This window comes from Hemiscyllium ocellatum, chromosome 26 (assembly GCF_020745735.1).
Source record: "Hemiscyllium ocellatum isolate sHemOce1 chromosome 26, sHemOce1.pat.X.cur, whole genome shotgun sequence".
Taxonomy (NCBI): Eukaryota; Metazoa; Chordata; class Chondrichthyes; order Orectolobiformes; family Hemiscylliidae; genus Hemiscyllium; species Hemiscyllium ocellatum.
In genome coordinates, this window is record NC_083426.1 from 43,438,165 (window position 1) to 43,459,311 (window position 21,147).

Here is a 21,147-nt window from a genome sequence, read left to right on the forward strand (position 1 = left end):
CCTTACCATTAAGTGTATAAGTCCTGCCAAGATTTGCTTTCCCAAAATGCAGCACCTCACACTTATCTAAATTAAACTCCATCTGCCACTTCTCTGCTCATTGGCCCATCTGATCAAGATCCTGTTGTAACCTCAAATAACCTTCTTCGCTGTCCACTACACCTCCAATTTTGGTGTCATCTGCAAACTTACTAACTGTACCTCTTATGCTCACATCCAAATAATTTATACAAATGATGAAAAGTAGAGGACCCAGCACCGGTCCTTGTGGCACTCCACTAGTTACAGGCCTCCAATGTTAACAACCCTCCACCACTACTCTCTATCTTCTACCTTTGAGCCAGTTCTGTATCCAAATGGTGAGTTCTCCTTGTACTCCATGATATCTAACCTTGCTAATCAGTCTCTCATGGGGAATCTTGTTGAACGCCTTACTGAAGTCCATATAGATCACATCTACTGCTCCGCCCTTATCAATCCTCTTTGTTACTTCTTCAAAAAACTCAATCAAGTTGTGAGACATGATTTCCCATGCACAAAGACATGTTGACTATCCCAAAACAGTCTTTGCCTTTCCAAATAAATATACATCCTATCCCTCAGGATTCCCTCCAACAACTTGCTCACCACCGCTGTCAGGCTCACTGGTCTATAGTTCCCTGGCTTGTCCTTACCACCCTTCTTAAACAGTGGCACCACGTTAGCCAACCTCCAGTCTTCCAGCACCTCACCTGTGACTATCAATGATACAAATATCTCAGTAAGAGGCCCACCAATTACTTCCCTAGCTTCTCACAGACTTCTAGAGTACACCTGATCAGGTTTAGATGACTTACAGTGTGGAAACAGGCCCTTCGGCCCAACAAGTCCACACCGACCCACCGAAGCACAACCCACCCATACCATTACATTTACCCCTATACCTAACACTACAGGCAATTTAGTGTGGCCAATTCACCTGACCTGCACATCTTTGGACTGTGGGAGGAAACCGGAGCACCCGGAGGAAACCCACGCAGACATGGGGAGAATGTGCAAACTCCACACAGTCAGTCTCCTGAGTCGGGAATTGAACCCAGGTCTCTGGCGCTGTGAGGCAGCAGTGCTAACCATTGTGCCAGTGGTTTTGGGGATTTACATAGAACATAGAACATAGAAATATACAGTGCAGTACAGGCCCTTTGGCCCTCGATGTTGCGCCGACCAAAGCCTACCTAACCTACACTAGCCCAATAACCTCCATATGCTTATCCAATGCCCACTTAAATGACCATAAAGAGGGAGAGTCCACCACTGCTACTGGTAGGGCATTCCATGAACTCACAACCCGCTGAGTATAGAATCTACCCCTAACATCTGTCCTATACCTACCACCCCTTAATTTAAAGCTGTGTCCCCTAGTAACAGCTGACTCCATTAGCGGAAAAAGGTTCTCACTGTCAACCCTATCTAAACCCCTAATCATCTTGTACACCTCTATCAAATCTCCCCTAAACCTTCTTTTCTCCAATGAGAACAGCCCCAAGTGCCTCAGCCTTTCCTCATACGATCTTCCTACCATGCCAGGCAACATCCTGGTAAACCTCCTCTGCACTCGTTCCAATGCCTCCACGTCCTTCCTATAGTATGGTGACCAAAACTGCACACAATTATCCACTTTTATGCATTTCAAGATATCCAGCACTTCCTCCTCTGTAATATGGACATTTTTCATGATGTCACAGTCTATTTCCCTACATTCTATATCTTCCATATCCTTTTCCACAGTAAATACTGATGGAAATACACACTTAGTATCTACCCCATCTCCTGTCTTGCTGATCCTTAGGGGCCCTATTCTCTCCCTAGTTACCCTTTTGTCCTTAATGTATTTGTAAAAACCCTTTGAATTCTCCTTAATTCTATTTGCCAAAGCTTTTCATGTTCCCTTTTTGCCCTCCTGATTTCCCTCTTAAATATATTCCTACTGCCTTTATATTCTTTTAAGGATTCACTTGATCTATCCTGTCTATACCTTACATATGCTTCCTTCTTTTTCTTAGCCAAAACCTCAATTTCTTTAGTCATCCAGCATTTCCTATACTTACCAACCTTTCCTTTCACCCTAACAGGAATATACTTTCACTGGATTCTTGTTATCTCATTTCTGAAGGCTTCCAATTTTCCAGCCGTCCCTTTACCTGCGAACATCTGCCCCCAATCAGCTTTTGAAAGTTCTTGCCTAAAACCGTCAAAATTGGCCTTTCTCCAATTTAGAATTTCAACTTTTAGATCTGGTCTATCCTTTTCCATCACTATTTTAAAACTAATAGAGTTATGGTCGCTGGCCCCAAAGTGCTCCCCCACTGACACCTCAGTCACCTGCCCTGCGTTATTTCCCAAGAGTAGGTCAAGTTTTGCACCTTCTCTCGTAGCTACATCCACATACTGACTCAGAAAATTTTCTTGTACACACTTAAATTCCTCTCCACCTAAACCCTTAACACTACGGCAGTACCAATCTATGTTTGAAAAGTTAAAATCCCCTGCCATAACCACCCTATTATTCTTACAGATAACTGAGATCTCATAAATTTGTTCCTCAATTTCCCTCTGACTATTAAGGGGTCTAGAATACAATCCCAATAAGGTTATCATCCCTTCCTTATTTCTTAGTTCCACCCAAATAACTTCCCTGGATGCATTTCTGGAAACATCCTCCCTCAGTACAGATGTAATGCTACCCCTTATCAAAAACGCCACTCCCCCTCCTCTCTTGCTTCCCTTTCTGTGTGTACTCATGTTGATTAGCATGCAGACTAATATTAGCGAATTGCATGTTACTTGCAGAGTTGTGAGATGTGGGAGGCTATGTATATGGAGAGTTTAGTGAAACTGACATTCTCTTTAGACCTCAGAAGATTAAGGAAAAAGCAAGTAGAGGTTTTCTAGATTGTCAAGGGTTTTGATAGATTACATAAGGACCTGTTTCCTAAAACAGGAGAGTTGGTAAGTAGAGGACACAGATTAAGATAATTCGCAAAAAGAATGGGATGGGAGATGAGAAGTTCTTTTGTGTAACATGTATGTTCTAGAATGCATTACCAAAAGGTGGTGGAAGATTCAATAATAACTTTCAAAACAGATGTGGATGTAAACATGAAGAAGAAAATAGTTCCATTTTGCAGATGAATAAGACAGTGCTTATGAAAACTGAGGCTGGCTCAGTGGATGGACCAAATAGCCTTCATTTGTGCTTGAGCAATTCCCTGATTCTATGAGCTTACAACTTTCAGAAAGACTTTCATCCTCGGTCTGTTAGTGGAATGGAATGCAGAGCATTTTAATCACTTCCATCACTCAGCTTCACACTGCGTGATTGTTATTAACGCAGGTCATTATAATTATTAAAAATATACATTGTGGTTACATACAGGATAACTGGAGCAGCTATAAGGCAGTACAAGAGCACTATAGACGTAAATTAGTTGACATTACAACATCACGGAGCCAGTTTCAATAGGGACTATTACTCAATGGATTTACCCTTCGGCTACTGAGGTTTTAACAAAGTTGGGCCACAGTACCAACAGTAAGTGCTGTGTCAGAGTATTATGTGCAAGGCCTGTGACTTGAAATTAGGGGCAAGTCCAGAGTCATACAGTGGTTAAGGTATATCTTTGGTTGTATCATTTACATCATTGTGACAAACCTTGTCGAGTTCTATTCGAAACTACACGCAGTACTGTTCTTTAATCCCATACTGGAACCTTATATGTGGGCACAGTGACAATTTGGTTTCAGAATGAACCTAAACAATAACATGTCACCTACCATAATGCTACATACCCTACCCTTGGCCACCAAGTGTGCCAACATCAAGGGATATCTAACCCAACACATCATCTACTATGTTTAGGAGTGATTTGTCATTGACAGTATCTTAGACAAATGCCCAATCAACAGTGGTGTCAGAGACAAATATCAGATCAATGACAGTGACCGTAACAATTAATGATGATACTAAAGGAGTGCTGCAATGCCAGTGGTGCTATTTTTGGATAGGATATTAAACTGAAGCCCTGTTGCCCTTTTACGTGAATACAAATAATTTCACACGTTGGCCTGGAATAACAGAAGTGGCAGGGAACTGCATGCTCCTATCACTGCTGCCACCCTCCCTCTTTCCTGCCACCTCATCCCTCCCCCACTGTTACATTATATTGAATCAGTGGTCAGCCAGTCGAATCATAGCTAACCAATGGGGTTGAGGGCCAATTGGGATGCAGCAGAGGGGAGGGGACTGCAGTTAATCGAACATCTAAGCTGGGATATCAAGTGAGAGAGGGATTCAGCCATGAACCAATTGCCAGCTTAACAGGCCCTTAGGCCTCTAGCTCTCCCTTATTGTTCTGTCAGCTTGCAGAATCTCAGCACTGCAGGATTACTGACAGCTAAATACTGTCACCATAAGCAGTGGACTTTGCTGCAAATTGCTTCCATGGACTCATTCTCATGGACTCCCACATATCTGGAATAACACACTCTTAATGGTTTGCCTGTATACCTCCTGTAAAATGGAGTGGGTTGTGAAACATTGAAGTAGGTTCAATTTTTAACAAGCTTAAAGGGCACTGGCAATATGGATGTCAGGTGGCTGACCTATTGCTGCCTTTGACCTCAGTGTGGGGCATTGTGAGGATGAGACTCAGCTGGACCAGCATCTGGAAAATTCAGCCCTGCACTTCCAAAAAGAGTCTGTCAGTGTTCTGGCCAATAGTTACCCATGAGCTAACACCTAAATCAGATGAATTCTTAATTTACTTCTTTGCTATTTGTGAATGCTTTTGGGGCAAAAAATGTTACCTATATTTTTTATAAAAGGTACCACACTTCAGAAGTACATCATTTGAGGTGAAATGATTTGGGATAGTGTAAAAGTAGCCATATAAATGCAAGTGCTTTTATCAGGAACTTCTGTTCACATCTGAATGCGTTAACACATTGCATGAAGTTGCTTACATTTTTTTTTGATGGCTGTTTCATGTGAGTGTGTTTGATGCATTTGGTTTAAGTGGCCCACACAAATCCGTTTTGACTAATTCCATAATTTGACTGCAGCTGTCTAAGATGCAATTACATGTAATACATCACCCAGCATGTTAAGGTACTGTTAATCTCTCAATTAATGACATATTTGATTCTATTGTCATGATGCTGAACCCTTTAATGGAGCCTTGGGAAATTACTTAATCAATCATCTTAAAGCATTGTCATTTTCCACCATCTTACTTTGGTTCCTCACTGTTGAGGGGGCTTTGCTCCGGCTCCTGATCCTACTAATGACATGCATTTAGGTACAAAGTTTTACAGTTCTGATTTCGACTTCATTGCCAGCCTGTATATTATTTGGTTTCCATCGTCCCAGGCATAGAGATAATTCTCTCTTGGGCTGTATTTCAGGCTGGAATGCATCCCATATCGTTTGGGGAAGTACACCAAAGGCGCTACATCGTTGGTTACAATGCCGTTGACATCGTACACACACTGGATCCGTGAACGACCGCGGAGCTTACTGTTGTAAACCACATAGAGTGTTCCACAAATGACAAAGGCATTCTCTGCATTCTCTATAGGACATGGAGTATCCCACATCTGCTCAATATCCAGTGTCTTGGGATCCAACCTGGCGAGGCAGATGTGCTTCTCATTTTCTAAGGTAGCATATATAGCCCACAAATCATGCTCATCTGCAGCTAGGTCAATGTAGTTGTATGGTGATAAGCCATAGACTGGGATCTGCTGCTCGGCAGGGAACATGGTGCTATCTATCACTGTCCGGTTCTTCAGGTCAAATTTAATCAGTTGGAACTCAGGCTCATTTCTAATGTAATACAAGAAGCCTTTGTACACCAGGTGGCCTGTACCAGCCCATGGATAAGGCAGTTTGATTTTCCTTGCTTTCATGAAGCCAGAGAAGTCAGTCAAGTCCCGTAATCTGGCAAATTCATAGACTGTATCGTTAGCTATACCGTCAAAAACATAGACTTTCCCAGAGGCCGACATCAGATCTCTGGTCCACAGGCCAGAAGTTGTCTCTAGCTTCTTAACTATTTTCATTGCTTTAATGCCACTGATCATTTCGGTACAATCTGAAAAGGAAATAAACAGCCAAGAAGTCAAAAGATAAAAAAAAACTTGCTGGAAATCTAACAGAGAAAGAATAAACAGATTCCCTCCATTAAATTCAATACATAAAATATAATCTGGTGTGACATTATGTTTGGCCAATTTATTAGATTTTTTTGATAGGTGGATAAGGGAGAACCAGTAGATATGACATATTTGGATGAGGTGCCACATGGATGGTTACCACACTAGATAAGACATTATAATGTTGGGGGATAGTAATGTTGGGAGTAACATATTTGCATAGGTAGGAGATTTGCTAGCTAATAGGAAATAGAGTTAGGATAAATGGATCACTTTCAGCTTGGAAAAGGTTGCAATGGGATATAGCAGGAGCACTGCTAGAACTTCAATTATTTACAGTCTAAACAAATGAGTTGGATAAAAGGACTGAGAATATTTTCTCTAAATTTGTTGATGACGCCAAGTTAAATAGGAACGCATGTTGTGAGTCTACAAAATCACTTACCTGAATGGACAAGACATTTGTCAATATTATGTGGCAAAATATGAGGTTGACCACTTTGGGGAGAATAGAAAGAATATTATTTAAATATAAATAGACTACAGAATGCTGTAGTATAGAGACATCTAGGAGTTTTTGTACATGACTCACAAGAAATTAGCATGTAGGCACGACAAGTAATCAGGAAGACAAATGGAATATTGGTCTTTACTGCTGAGGGATGGAGTACAGGTATAGGGAAGTCTTGCAGCAATTGTAAAGTGCATTGGATAGACTGCACCTAGAATACTGCACATAATTTTGTTTTTATGACTTAAGAAAGGATCTAATTGTTTTGGAGGCAGTTTAGAATAAGTTAATTAATGTGATTCCTTAGATGAAAAGTTTCAGCGGATTCAGCCTATACCCAATTGAGATTAAACAAATAAGAGGGGATCATATTGGAACATGTAAGATTCCGATCGGGCTTGACAGGGTGGATCCTGGGGCAAGGCTTTTCTTTTTGAGTGAATCTAGGACTAAGAGACACAGTTTAAGAATAAGGGGCATCCCATTTATGACAGACATAAAGAGGAATTTATTGTCTGAGTTAATTTTTGGAGCTCCACAGAAAGACAGGGAGACAAGATAATTAAATTTGCTTAAGGTTGAGTTAGACTGTTGAACTGTGGGGAAGGAGAGAAGGAAAGACCACAATCAAATCAGCCATAATGCTATTGAATGATGGAGTAGACCTGAGGGGCCAAATGACCTATTCTTGCAATGGTCTTTCACAGCCCGGGCATCGGTCAGTTTCATTCTGACAAATCTGCCCATTGAGTAGCCTCTGATGCAATAGGTTGTGAACTCAAGTCCCAGAGACCTGATTGTATAACTTAGATTGACATTCCAAGGGCAATACTGAATGTATGGTACACGTTTGGAACTTTTCTGTTTTACTTGAGACACTTGAGATATTAAATAGAGATTCAGCCCAATATCTTAAGTGAACATAAATGTTGTCATAGCACCAGGGCACAAAATACTTTTTTCAAAACTTCCTTGAGATTTTCCCAAAGACCACATTTTTTGGGCTACATTTTAGTTTCAGAGGCTCCTTTATCATTCTCACTAATCAATTTACTGTGTGATGCAGTCCTGTCATAATAATTCCTTCCGTATTTGTGTTGGGACTCACACAGAAGTAGAATTAGAGTAATCCATCAATGTCCTTAATAGTGATCAACTCACTATTAAATATAAAACCACAACATGCAAGACAAACATTAGATTTTTTTTAGATATCATCGTATTTAAACTGACAGAAATCAACAAGCATAATCTAGCAACCAAGATTGTAGTTTTCAAATTAACTGACACACTTCTATGCACAAAAAGCCATCATCCTAAATAAACCTTTCATAGACTAGTAAGGTCACAGCTAATTCCATCACAAAAGCACAAAGCTGGGAGATTTTGCACAAGCAGGTAACACCCTTTTTTTAATGCATCTCATATCTCAACCTCTGATTTAAACCTAGCAATTGACATCATGTTCATTACAACAGCATTTGCATTTTCTCCCAGATGGGAATTCTTGATCATATTCTGCCTTAATTTAGAGACTTTTTCAGCATTTGCAATGAATTCATTACCTCAGTGATTTTAAGCTTTTCTGGCTCTTGGTTATTTGAGGATTTCATTGTCAATAGATTTAAAATTGCTTTTTCCCTCTCACATTGCGGTCATCCCCTCTGCCCTCCCCTTTTTCCAACTGCTTGTCAGACTGCTTATCCAACATTCAGTTTAGACTTCCCAAAACCAAAGCCATTGTTTCTGTCCTGACTCCAGACTTTGTTTCTTAGATCCTGCCTCCATCACCCTGCTAGACCACAGATTAAGATTAAGTCAGTCTGTTTTTCATCCTGGTGTCACACTTGATGCTGAGATGATTTCTAATACTATAAATACCTATTTCTAACTTAATATTTCTACCTCCATTTCAGCTCATTTCTTGCTGGAGTCCTAATTCATGTCTTTGTTAGCTCTATTCTGATGCACTCCTCCCTGATCTCCCAGACTAGACTCCATAGACCTGGAACCATCCAAAGCTTTGGTGCTAGCATCTTAGCAGCAAGTCCCACTCCCCTATTACACCAGTGTTCACTACTCTGTATTGGTCATGAAGCAACAACTTCATATTAACTTTCTCATATCGCGATCTCCATGCCCACACCAGCCCCTAATCACTTGAGAGCTCACAATTCTCCAAGGAATCTGTTTGCCTCCTGTTCCCAATAATAATGTTTCCACCACTGATAGCTGTATCTTGAGCTACTATGACTGTAAACTCTGCAATGCCATTTCTACACATCTCCACCTCATATTCCTTTGTTAAGACACATCAAAAATCCTATCTTCTTGAATAAGATTGCAGTCATCTCACCTAATGTGGCTAATATTTTGTCCGATGTAATAGTCCTGTGAAATGCCTTGTGATATTAATTCACAACAAGGGTGTTATATAAATCTAAATTATTTCTGGTATTATGATTTACTTGCTGTTTGTGAGATCTTGCTGTGCCCAAATTGGCTGCCAAATATCTGAATTCTTATAATGGCTATTCTTCAAAAGTTCTTTATTGGCTGTAAACCGCTTTGGGAAATCCTGAAGTCATGAAGAAATGCTAGTTCTGTATTTAGATGGCGACAGACTGACAACTACAGACCCACCAGTCTCAATAAATATGAAATTATTAAATTGGTTTTCAAAATAATCCTTACAGCAACCTGCATAATGAGATACTAAACAACAATTGTCAACACTGTTTCTAAAGCTCTTGCCAAACAAGTTCCATGATTCTTTGAACAATCAACATCTCAAGGGTATTGCAGTAGGGTTTCATGCTTCTTTGTACATCTCTTTCTTTTTAAACTGATTGACTGCCAGACTTCCAATAACTTATGTTTACTTTTCTCCATAACATAGTCTTAGGAAGTCAAATTCTTTTGGCTCAATTTTGACTTGGCACGTATCAAAGATACTCATTGTTTATGCGATTGATGACAAAGGAAATGTATTGGGATTTCTGAGTATGGAGTAGTTCGCTGTCTTATAATGCTTGATGTTGCTTGATGGTAACAATTTAATCACTTAATGTTCATTTATAATGCCACCTGTATGCACTGTGTGCATGGATCCATGAACGTACTAAGCTTCTTAATATGTCATTGATAAACTTGACCTCTTTCAATTAGCATTATCATTTTGCGTCTGTACCCATCTTGTTTGTAAGATTAACAATAGTGATCTTGCCCTCTGCTCATTTCCCCATGTCTTCCAGTCTGGCATTTTCCTCATCAATTACCCAGAAAGCCTCCCAATTTAAACTTAAATGAGCAATATGACAAGGGAAATGAATACTTGAGGGTGATTTATAGTTATCTTCCTGACCTGTTCATTAAGGAAGCACAAGTCTTCTTCCCAAAGAATCTGACGTATTGCAGTTTTCTATATGCTAGTTCATGAGCATGCCATGGTGACTTGGATACTTATTGAGGTAGATATCTTGAAGTTTATAAGCAACTAACAATATACACTAATATGACATCTCAGAATTTCATGTGCAGCCTAATTCATATGTGTTCTGTTGTTACTGTTACATTATATACACTGATTGGCTGACTGATTGTTTAGCTGATTGGTTAACTGTTGACTGCTTGCTAACTGTACAGAGAGTAGGATGGAGATCTCATATTGGATTATCACACGTGGTGATGTAATGCAACTCTTTTAAAATTCTTGTGGCTTTCTGACATCTGTGTAATAATGCCTTACACTTTTCCTCTTAAAGAATCAGAAACCTGTTACATCCGGTATATACTAGGATGCACATAGATTCCTGGTTCAACTTCATATTGCATGCAAATAGCACTACACCAATGGCTTAAATTCAAATATGGTTAAGAAAAGTTTTGGGACACCCTGTGGTTGTGAAAGGTGTCATATAAATGCAAGGTCTTTCTCCCTGAAGATATTAAGGGGATTTCAATGTCCATTTGGTAGTTATTTATAATTGTTTAGGTATGTTTCAAAAACTGACAGTGAACATAGAAGAAGTAGATTGCTTGTGGTTAGTGTGACTTCTGTTTTATAATTTACTATCAAACGTCACTTACCAAAAAACTTAGGTTTCTTCCTTTGCTCAGTTTTTCCAGCACCTTTGTCGATAAACTTGTCATCAATCTCCATACATGCTGGGGCTGGATTTTTGGTCTCTAAGTAATCCATCTCTCGCTCGATACGTTCAATACGAGAATTTGCGAAGTCAAGAATGCGGCGTTGCTCCTCTCTCTCCTTATCCAAGCTGTCCACCAGAGAAAGAATCTGGTTTTTGAATTCTCTGTATTCTGAGGAGTATCGTTGGGTCTGATCATACCAGACAGCGATCCGATCCTGTACAAGAAAGGTATAGAGTCATAGAATCATACAGTGTGGAAACAGACCCTTTGGCCCAACTCGTTCATGCCAACCAGGTTTCTTAAACTGAATTAGTTTCATTTGCCTGCATTTGACCCATACTTCTCTAAATCATTCCTATCCATGTACCTATCCAAATGTCTTTCAAAAGTTGTAATTGTAAATGCCTGTTTCACTTCCTCTGACATCTTGTTCCATACACACACCACTCTCTGTGTGAAAAAGTTGCCCTCTCAGTTCCCTTTTAAATCTTTCCCCTCACCTTAAGCTTATGCTCTCTAGTTTTGGACTTCCCGATCCTGGGGAAAAGACCGTGGCTATTTACCTTTATCTATGCCCCTCACGATTTCATATTACTTCATAAGGTTATTCCTTAGCTTCCAATGCTGCAGGGAAAGAAGCCCCAGCCTATCCATCTCCTCTTTATAACTCAAACCCTACAGTCTTGGTAATACTCTTGTAAACATTTTTACATACTTTCCAGTTTAATAACATCCTTTATATTGCAGGGCAACCAGAATTGTACATAGTATTCCAAAGCTGGCCTTACCAATACCTTGTACAGTGATAACGTGACACCTCAACTCCAGTACTGAATGCTCTGACCAATGAAGCCAAGTATACCAAACACATTCTTCATGACCATGTCCACCTGTGATGTCACTTTCAAGGAACTATTAACCTACATCTCTAGTCTCCCTGTTCGACAACACTCCCCAGGGCCCTACCATTGACTATGAATTAATGTAATTGTCATCAACATATTAATCTTGATAAGTTCTCAACACACCTTTCCCATTACTTCAACTTACCATCTGCAGAAATTTCAAAACATTTTTGGTTACCAGTAGACCTGACTGTTCCAATGCCCTCCCACTGATCTCCCAGTAAAATGACTTTATCCCAGTTTTTATTTATGTTCAGATTCTCTTCCTGCCTCTCCCCCACTCCTGTAGTCATTTTGCAGTGAGGCTCCATTTGCTTGCCTGAACAGAAAATAGAGGCAAGGATCAGAGGACTGAGATTGAAAATAATTAGATAAACTATCAAGGAAGCAATAAAGAGATTTTCTTCTATCTGGATCAGTGGTGCTGGAAGAGCACAGCAGTTCAGGCAGCATCCAAGGAGCAGCGAAATCGACGTTTCGGGCAAAAGCCCTTTATCAGGAATAAAGGCAGTGAGCCTGAAGCGTGGAGAGATAAGCTAGAGGAGGGTGGGGGTGGGGAGAGAGTAGCATAGAGTACAATGGGTGAGTGGGGGAGGAGATGAAGGTGATAGGTCATGCTCGTTGGATGCTGCCTGAACTGCTGTGCTCTTCCAGCACCACTGATCCAGAATCTGGTTTCCAGCATCTGCAGTCATTGTTTTTACCTCAGAATTTCTTCTATGCGGTGAGAACTTGAAGATTTAGTTGATGTAAATTCAGTGACTTTCAAAAAACAGCTTAAGCTATACTAGGGGGAGAGGAATTGCACAGTGATATGGAAACACCAGGAGAGTAAGAGTAATTGGATAGCTCTTTCAAAGAGACTCAAACCCTAAACCTTATCACCCTGTGCGACATAACCTGTATACCTCTGTCCAAATGTTTTTTCACCCTATGTCTGTACGTCCTTGCTTACTATGATCTGTCTATACTGCTCATAAACAAAGCTTTTCACTGTATTGGGTATGTGTGACAATAAGTAAATCAAATCAAATCAAACATAGGCACCACATCAGGCAAAATGGCCTCCTTCCGGTTCTGTAATTGATATGAAACTTGCTCCCAGTTGACATCCCATTGCCACATGATCCACAAGGAAATTGTGCGAAAGTTCTTGTCACAAGTTCCCCTCAATGACAAAGATCACTCACAAAAATTCCCATTCAAATTTCCAGAGCCCTAGTTAATATGCCATTCTCGATTATTGGCCCGTTTCTTGAACTGCTGAGGTGGGACTCCCCATTAGTTCTGATACTTGAGTCTCTGTCACAGGTGGCTCTTCAGATAAAGGCAGTTCTCCTCAATTCAACCATATGGTCTAAATCAGTTCCTATCTAGTCTCGTGCTAAAAGGCTTTCCTCCATTGTATTGTTACCCATTAAAAAAAAACTTGGCAAATCGAGCAGTTTCAATCCAAATGTTTTCAATGTTATGTTGAGGTAACTGAGCTGGGTTTCATTTTGTATTTTCCACTTTAAAAAAACTCTTCTGTGATGATATTTGATTGGGAAGCAGTACTGTTAACAAAAAGTTATAATATTTATGAAATCGGTAATTGTTTTTAAGAGTATTTAATAAGGACTCTGAAGAGTTTTCATCAATTGTAAAGGGATAGGTTGTTCATTTTCTTGGATAATAAGATATACTATCCAATGTGACCTTGCCAGAAAACAACTCTGGGTGATCTGGATCTACTACTCTTAACATAGCAAAACATTCCAAGCTTCCCAGAAATGTTATTAAATAGAAATTAACACCGAGCCAGAAGAAGAGATATTAAGATAGAGGTAGATTTTAATGAGCATCCTAAGGGAGGAAAGAGAGCTGGGGAGGTTTAGGAACACAATTCCAGGGCTTAGGACCATTCACTGGAATGACACCAGGCATAAAAATATAAAACCATCACCTAACAAAGATCTATTCTCTCTGTCTTGAAAGAATTCCCTGGAGTATGGAAGCAGGCCTTTCTTCCTGTCAAGTCTACACTAATCCTCCAAAGAGCATCCAACCCAGACCCAACCCATCCTTTCCCATGACTAATCCACCTAACCCACACATATTTGGACTGTTTGAGGAAACTGGAGCACCTAGAGGAAACCCATGCAGACACAGGAAGAATGTGCAAACTCCACACAGACAGCTGTCCAAAGGTGAAATTGAACCTGGGTCCATGGTGCTATAAGACAGCACAGCTAACAACTGAGCCATCCCTGCTGAGGTGCTGAGGAAAGCCAAAAGGTGAGATTGTTCTCTCAGTCTCCACAGCATTTCTGAGATATTTCTATTAGTCAGTGTGGAAAATGTTTCCTGATTTCACATCTAAATGGCCTGCCTCACTGCTTTCCTCCTGATTCCCAGCTAGAGGAAATAATTTATTTGGTACTACCCGAACAAGTTCCTTTATCATTGTAAATACCTTAGGTGACTGACTGTGTGGAGTTTGCACGTTCTCCCCGTGTCTGCGTGGGTTTCCTCCGGGTGCTCCGGTTTCCTCCCACAATCCAAAGATGTGCGGGTCAGGTGAATTGGCCATGCTAAATTGCCCATAGTGTTAGGTAAGGGGCAAAATGTAGGGGTATGGGTGGGCTGCGCTTCGGCGGGTCGGTGTGGACATTTTGGGCCGAAGGGCCTGTTTCCACACTGTAAGTAATCTAATCTAATCTAATCTTAGGTGGCTCATCCCTCAACCTTCCAGCTTAGGGTGAGAATCATTGAGAAGGAATGAGGAGTTGGCATGCCAGCATTCTCGTAGTGAGGGGGCGAGAGAAGAAGAGGGTTAATTTGTATGGTAGATCAGGAATATAAACTTGAGCTGTCAAATAAAAGCAAATGATGGAAATATGTAATCAAGACAGAAAGTGCTGGAGAAACTCAACAGTTCTGGCAACATCTGTGAAAAGAACGAAGCAGAGTTAATATTTCAACTGTAATATGACTCTGCTTTGGAAGTGCACTTGTAAAATGATGCGTTTGAAAAAAAGAGAGGAAGTGTAAGTGAAACAGATGCTCAGGTTGCCCAGAGAAAAAGGTAGAAGGAGTGCCAACAGTGTTAGAGGAGTGAAATAAATAACGAGTAGGTGTTAATGGTAGCTGTTGGTGACAGAAAAGCAATCAGCTCTGCTGAGGACAAACCCATGCAAGCAATATACGAGTTGGAGTGGTGGGTGTGGGGGAGTGGGGGGAGGGTAGGGAAAGGGGAGGGGATGTTTATTGAGACAGAATCCTCAACTGAAACTGTATTAGAGTGTGTAGTTTAACAGATTGAACATAAATATACCAACTACATAGTAAGGATTATTTTAAAAAATGTGGAATCTTTGACAATCAGACTACATAGAGGCAACATTAACTGGGAGACTATCTATGGATATCTCAGTTCTACAAGCTGCAGTTATAAAATAAGTTCAGAGTGATTGGCCTATAATGTACTACTGTAATGGTGGACGTGATTGACAGGGAGATGAGATGTGTTCTCCAAAAGGTATATGTGCATCATATCCCAACAGAAGAGTCTCTCAATAATGGGGAAGGGAGCAAGTTACACATTTTCCATTTTAACAATGATCTGAGGGAATGTGTAGGGTATGCATTATATAACCTAGCCAATTTGAAGTTATATTTTCTTGAAAAGCTTTATACATCAGAACTCAGAATGGATCTTTGAATAAGTTAAGTAGTTTCAGAACAGAAATGCTAGTGCGCGCTGCGCTGAAGACAAAATTACTCTGGAATTTTGACTGTATTCATTGATTTCCTGGACATTGGTAGAATCAGAGCTCCCTGAATTAATTCTCAAAACAAAACTTCCTGAGCTTTCCTTTATTTACTCATGGGATGTAGGCAGCACTGACTGGGTCAGCATGTATTGCCTATCCCTAGTTGCCCTTCAGAAAGTGGTACTGAGATGCCTTCTTGAACTACTGCAGTCCATTTCTTGTAGGTAGACCCAAAGTGTTGTGATGGAACTATTCCAGGATTTTGACCCAGTGACACTGAAGGAACAGCAATAAATTTTCAAGTCAGGATAGTGAAAAGTTTGGAGGAGAACTTGCACATGGTAGTGTTCCCATTTTCTAAATGGTAGTGGCCATGGAGTTGGAAGGTGCAATCAAAGAATCTTTGGTAAATTTCCACAGTGCATCTTGCTACTCAGTTTGGAGGGAGGTAAAGGGAATGGATGTTTGTGGATGTGGTGCCGTTCTCGCGGGCTGCTTTGTCCTGAATCGTTTCAAGTCCCTTGAGTGTTCTTGGAGCTATCGGGAGTAGAGGAGTATGCCATCACACTCCTCTCTTATGCCTTGTAGGCTATAGACAGACTCTGAGGAGCCACAAGCAAAGTTACTTGCTGCAAGATTTCTAGCTCTGACCTGCTTTTCCAGCCACAATACTTATATTGGCTGATTCAGTTCAGTTTCTGCACAGTGGAGGATTCAGTGATAGTGATACCTTTGAATATTATGGGGCAATGACAGATTCTATCTTGTTTTTGATGGTCATAACCTGGCATTTGTGTGCAGCGAATGTTACTTGTCACTTGTCAGCCCAAGCCTGGATGTTGTCCGGGTCTTGCTACATTTGGGCGTAGACTGCTTCAGTGTCTACTGCTGAACATCGTACAATCATCAACAAAAAGTCCTACTTCTGACCTTATGCTGGAGGGAAGGTTGTTGAAGAAGCAGCTGACAACGAGGGGGCGCAGTGGTAGTTTGGCACACTGACCTCTACATCGCTGAAGCCATGTGCCAACTTACAGACACCTCCTCCTACTGGCCCTTCGACCATAACCCCACCTCCCATCACCAAACCATCATCTCCCAGACCATCCACAACCTCATCACCTCGGGGATCTCCTGTCCACAGCCTCCAACCTCACAGTCCAGGAACCCTACATCACCAATTCTACTTCTAACAAAAATTCACAAACCTGACTGCCCTGGTAGACCCATCAACTCTACCTGCTCCTGACACAGTGAACTTATGCCTCATATCTTGACACTGTCCTGTCCCTCTGGGTCCAGGAACTCCCCACACACATTCAGGACACTACCCATGCCTTCCATCTCTTCCACGGCTTTTGTTTCACCAGCCCCCAATGCCCTATTTCCACCATGGACATCCAATCCCTATACTCATCCAGCTGCCTTGACGAAGGTCTCCAAGCCCTCCATTTCTTCTGAACCAACCAATACCCCTCCACCGACACATTCATTCGATTGGCAGAGTATTTGGAAAGGCAAAGACTGATTAGGAATAGTTAACATAGCTTTGTGCGTGGGAAACCATGTCTCATAAACTTGATTGAGTTTTTTGAGGAAGTAACAAAGAGGATTGATGAGGGCAGAGCGATAGATATGATCTATATGGACTTCAGTATGGCGTTCGACAAGGTTCCCAATGGGAGGCTGATTAGCAAGGTTAGATCTCACAGAATACAGGGAGAACTAGCCATTTGGATACAGAACTGGCTCAAAGGTAGAAGACAGAGGTTGGTGGTGGAGTGATGTTTTTCACACTGGAGGCCTGTGAACAGTGGAGTGCCACAAGGATTAGTGCTAGGTCCTCAACATTTTGTCATTTACATAAATGATTTGGATGCGAGCATAAGAGGTACAATAATAAGTTTGCAGATGACACCAAAATTGGAGGTGTAGTGGACAGCGAAGAGGGTTACCTCAGATTACAACAGGATCTTGACCAGATGGGCCAAAGGGCTGAGAAGTGGCAGATGGAGTTTAATTCAGATAAATACAAGGTGCTGCATTTTGGGAAAGCAAATCTTAGCAGGACTTATACCCTTAATGGTAAGGTCCTAGGGAGAGTTGCTGAACAAGGAGACCTTGGAGTGCGGGTTCATAGTCCTTGAAAGTGGAGTCGCAGGTAGATAGGATAGTGAAGAAGGCATTTGGTATGCTTTCCTTTATTGGTCAGAGTACTGAGTACAGGAGTTGGGAGGTCATGTTGTGGCTGTACAAGATATTGGTTAGGCCACTGTTGGAATATTTAGAATATTGGGAATATTAATTCACCTGGGCCATCTTGGACACTTCCTTCCCCTTCCTGGTTCTTTCAGTCTCCATGTCCGGCAAATGACTCAACATGGGCATCTACTTCAAACCCACCAACTCACACAGCTACCTGGAGTATACGTGCTCACCTCCCCCCCTTCCTCCCCCACCAGTAAACATTCGACTTCTTACACTCAATTCCTCAATCTCTGCTGCACCCGCTCTGAGAAGGAGCAATTCCACACAAGGACATCCCAGATAGCCTTCTATTTCAACGACCTCAATTTCTCCTCCCATGTGATCAACAATGCCCTCCAGCATATCTCCTCCACATCCTGCACCTCCACCATTGAACCCCAACCCTCCAACTGCAGCAGAGATATAACCGACCCGGCCCTCATCTTTCACATGACTAATCTCCGGATACATCACATTATCCTCTGCCATACAAATAGACCCCACCACCAGTGATATATTTCCCTCCCCACCCCATTTGCATTCCGCAGAGACCATTCCCTCTGTGATTCCCTCGTTAAGTCCAGGCCCCCCACCCCCAACCCACCCTCCACTACCGACACCTTCTCTTGCCATTACAAGAGGTTTAAAACCTGTACCCACACCTTCCCCCTCACCTCCATCCAAGGCCCCAAAGGATTTTTTCACATCCAGTAGAGATTTTCCTGCACATCCGATACCTCATCTACCTGTACCCATTGCTCTCGATATGGTTTCCTCTACACTGGGAAGACAGGATATCAACTTGTGGAATGTTTCAGGGAACATCTCTGGGACACACACACCAAAAGACCCCACTGCCCTGTGGCCGACCACTTCAAATACCCCTCCCACTCTGCCAAGGACTTGCAAGTCCTGGACCACCTCCACCACCAATTCCAAGCCACCTGTCGACTGGAGGAAGAATGTCTCATCTTCTGTCTCGTGACCCTCCAACCACATGGCATCAACATCGACTTCGCCGGTTTCCTTATCTCCCCTCCTCCCACCTCATCCCAGATCCAAACCTCCAAGTCAGTACTGTCCTCTTGGACAGTCCTACTTGTCCATCTTCCTTCCTACCTATCAGCTCTAACCTCTGATCCGACCTATCACCATCACCTGCATCTACCTATCACCTTCCCAGTTACCGTCCCCCTCCCCCACCGTCCAATTTTTCTTCCAGCCCGCTTCCCTGCTGCATTCCTCATGGAGACCTTGTACCTGAAATGTCGACTCTCCTGCTCCTCGGATATTGCCTAACCTGCTGTGCTTTTCTAGTGCTACACTTTTTGACAGAAAATGGTTGGGCCTGGGACACTGTCCTGAAGAACTCCTGCAGAGATGTCTTGGAGCTGAGATAACTGGCCTCTAACAGCCACAACTATCTTGATTTTTTTTTGCCAGTTATGGCTCCAATTGGCAGAAAGTTTTCCTCCTGATTCCCATTAACTCCAGGCTGCCTTGATGTCAAGGGGATTCACTCTCATCTCATCTCTGGAACTCAGCTCTTTTAGCCATGTTTGGACGAAGGCCGTAATGAGGTCAGGAGCTAATTGGATCTGATTGAACCCTAACTGTTATGTTGCTACAGACGTTAGTAGATATCCATTACGTTTCTCATGTGGCTTGGCCATTGATAAACTATTAAACAGGTGGGGCTTCAGAGCCAAACTTGATGCTGCTTTAGTGAAACTACGAGCACTGTTTTAGGATTCACTGAGCAGTTGCCAGGAATGGGAATCTTGGCTGATATTCTCCTTCCTAGCCCAGGAGACTTGAGGCTAACTGTATTGTCTGTAGCTCCACTCCAGATGAGTTGGGGAGTCAGCTGGGAACAATTACCATCTGGTTTTCTTCAAATCGCACAAACGATTTACCAAATCGACCACTGGACAGCTCATAAAGCTAAGATTCAAAAGTCCAAATCTCGGGTATGCTCCAAACTTATAACTTTCCGAACACAGGGGGACAGCTCCATTAATAATTTAGTTTAACTCACCCCAGTCCTTCTAGAACTTCAGAAAACAAGTTGCACAATCAGCCTAGCTATGCTGTACTGAACTTAAAAATTCGGCTGTGATTGGTAATTTTAATAGAGAATTTACTCTTTGTCACTTTGACAGTCAGTGTACCTTGTGCACTAAACCTGGCCCATTGATGGATACACTGACAGGAATGTGTTTGTGCACGGCTCCTTTCCAGATTCTTGGGATGCAGTTAGAGAGTTGCTCTAATATATTCTTTGAAGATTCAAATTCTCCACAACTCACCTAGTGTGAATTCTTAGGATCACTGACAGTTACTCAAATGTACGTAACCTCCAACATAAAGCTCTGCTTTATGCTTTTTAAGGCAAGCATTTGTCTGCTTAAATGGGTTAAAAGTTGTATTAGCAAAGAAAAAAATGCACCAAGTATAATAAGTGTTTTAAATGCTCAGTGAAAAATAAACAGAGAACTTCCAGCTGGGAAAACCAGCTGTTAACTCGCAATGCTCAACTCAGCATCTTAAGGACCGAGAACCAATATGATATTTCTTATTTCAATTGTTTCCTTATTTTCAGATCAGAAGCAGTACTGTCACCATGAAAAGACTTACCTCAAAAGCAGAGAGTCTTCTTTCCATGTAGTCAATGAGCGAGGGCTGACCTTGCACTGTCAGGACCATGGCTGAGACCATGGCGAGGTATTGGATCAATCTCCCCATCTTTCGTGATGGTCCTGAATTGTGACTGGAGAAAGGATTGTGTAGCTAGCCCTCTGAGTGTAAGTCTGCACAGGAAAGTGCGTCTGTACGCTTTTCTGTATCTGGTTCCAGCTCATGGCTTTGGAATGCACCAGCAGACAGGCAGGGGTCAGGGTTGGCGGGGGTAGATTTCCAGGAGGGACCACACAGCATTCTCAGTCATCCACTTATTAACTCCAGATGTTTTCTTCAATGTTAGTTTTATTGGGTCGGGGAAAATGTGAATCAAAACTTGAGAACTTTTAATTAATCTATCATTACGATTAGCATGAAGAGCAGTTCAGACATTTTAGATTAGTCTGTAACTAAAGTACATTTTGATTATTGCCTTGTATAACAAAAACAACTTGTATTTATATAACGCCTTGAAAGACATCAAAAACACCTCAACATGTTTCTCAGGGTTTGATGAAATCTGACATGCAGCCTCAGAAAGAGGGAAAAGAAGATTTTAAGCAGCATCTTGAAGTGTGGGGGGGAGAGAGAGAGAGAGAGAGAGAGCGATATCGTTGAAAGATGAAAAATTTAAGGAGGAAACTCCAGAGTTTTGGCTGTTGAAAGCATGGCTGCAATAATGGACCAAAATTGGCAAGGCCTGATG

At 41.7% G+C, this 21,147-nt stretch overlaps 1 protein-coding gene across 1 annotated transcript; it reads right to left on the bottom strand.

Moving 5' to 3' along the window:
* Window positions 1–3,297: 3,297 nt before the first annotated feature.
* Window positions 3,298–20,587, bottom strand: olfml3b (olfactomedin-like 3b). Its single transcript, XM_060845570.1, has 3 exons — window positions 20,400–20,587; window positions 10,793–11,069; window positions 3,298–6,131 (listed from the first exon to the last, which is right to left on the bottom strand). The coding sequence occupies exons 1-3, from the start codon at window positions 20,505–20,507 to the stop codon at window positions 5,347–5,349; spliced, it is 1,170 nt and encodes a 389-aa protein (XP_060701553.1). The 5' UTR covers window positions 20,508–20,587; the 3' UTR covers window positions 3,298–5,346.
* Between the last annotated feature and the right edge of the window lie 560 nt (window positions 20,588–21,147).

What these genes read in the sequence shown, in the direction of transcription:
- olfml3b (XM_060845570.1), bottom strand. Translation starts at nt 20,507, where the DNA reads ATGGGGAGATTGATCCAATACCTCGCCATGGTCTCAGCCATGGTCCTG. An exon ending in GAAGACTCTCTGCTTTTGAG is followed by an intron (nt 11,070 to 20,399) that starts GTAAGTCTTTTC and finishes TTTCTTGTACAG; the next exon opens with GATCGGATCGCTGTCTGGTA. An exon ending in GAAGAAACCTAAGTTTTTTG is followed by an intron (nt 6,132 to 10,792) that starts GTAAGTGACGTT and finishes TTTCCTTTTCAG; the next exon opens with ATTGTACCGAAATGATCAGT.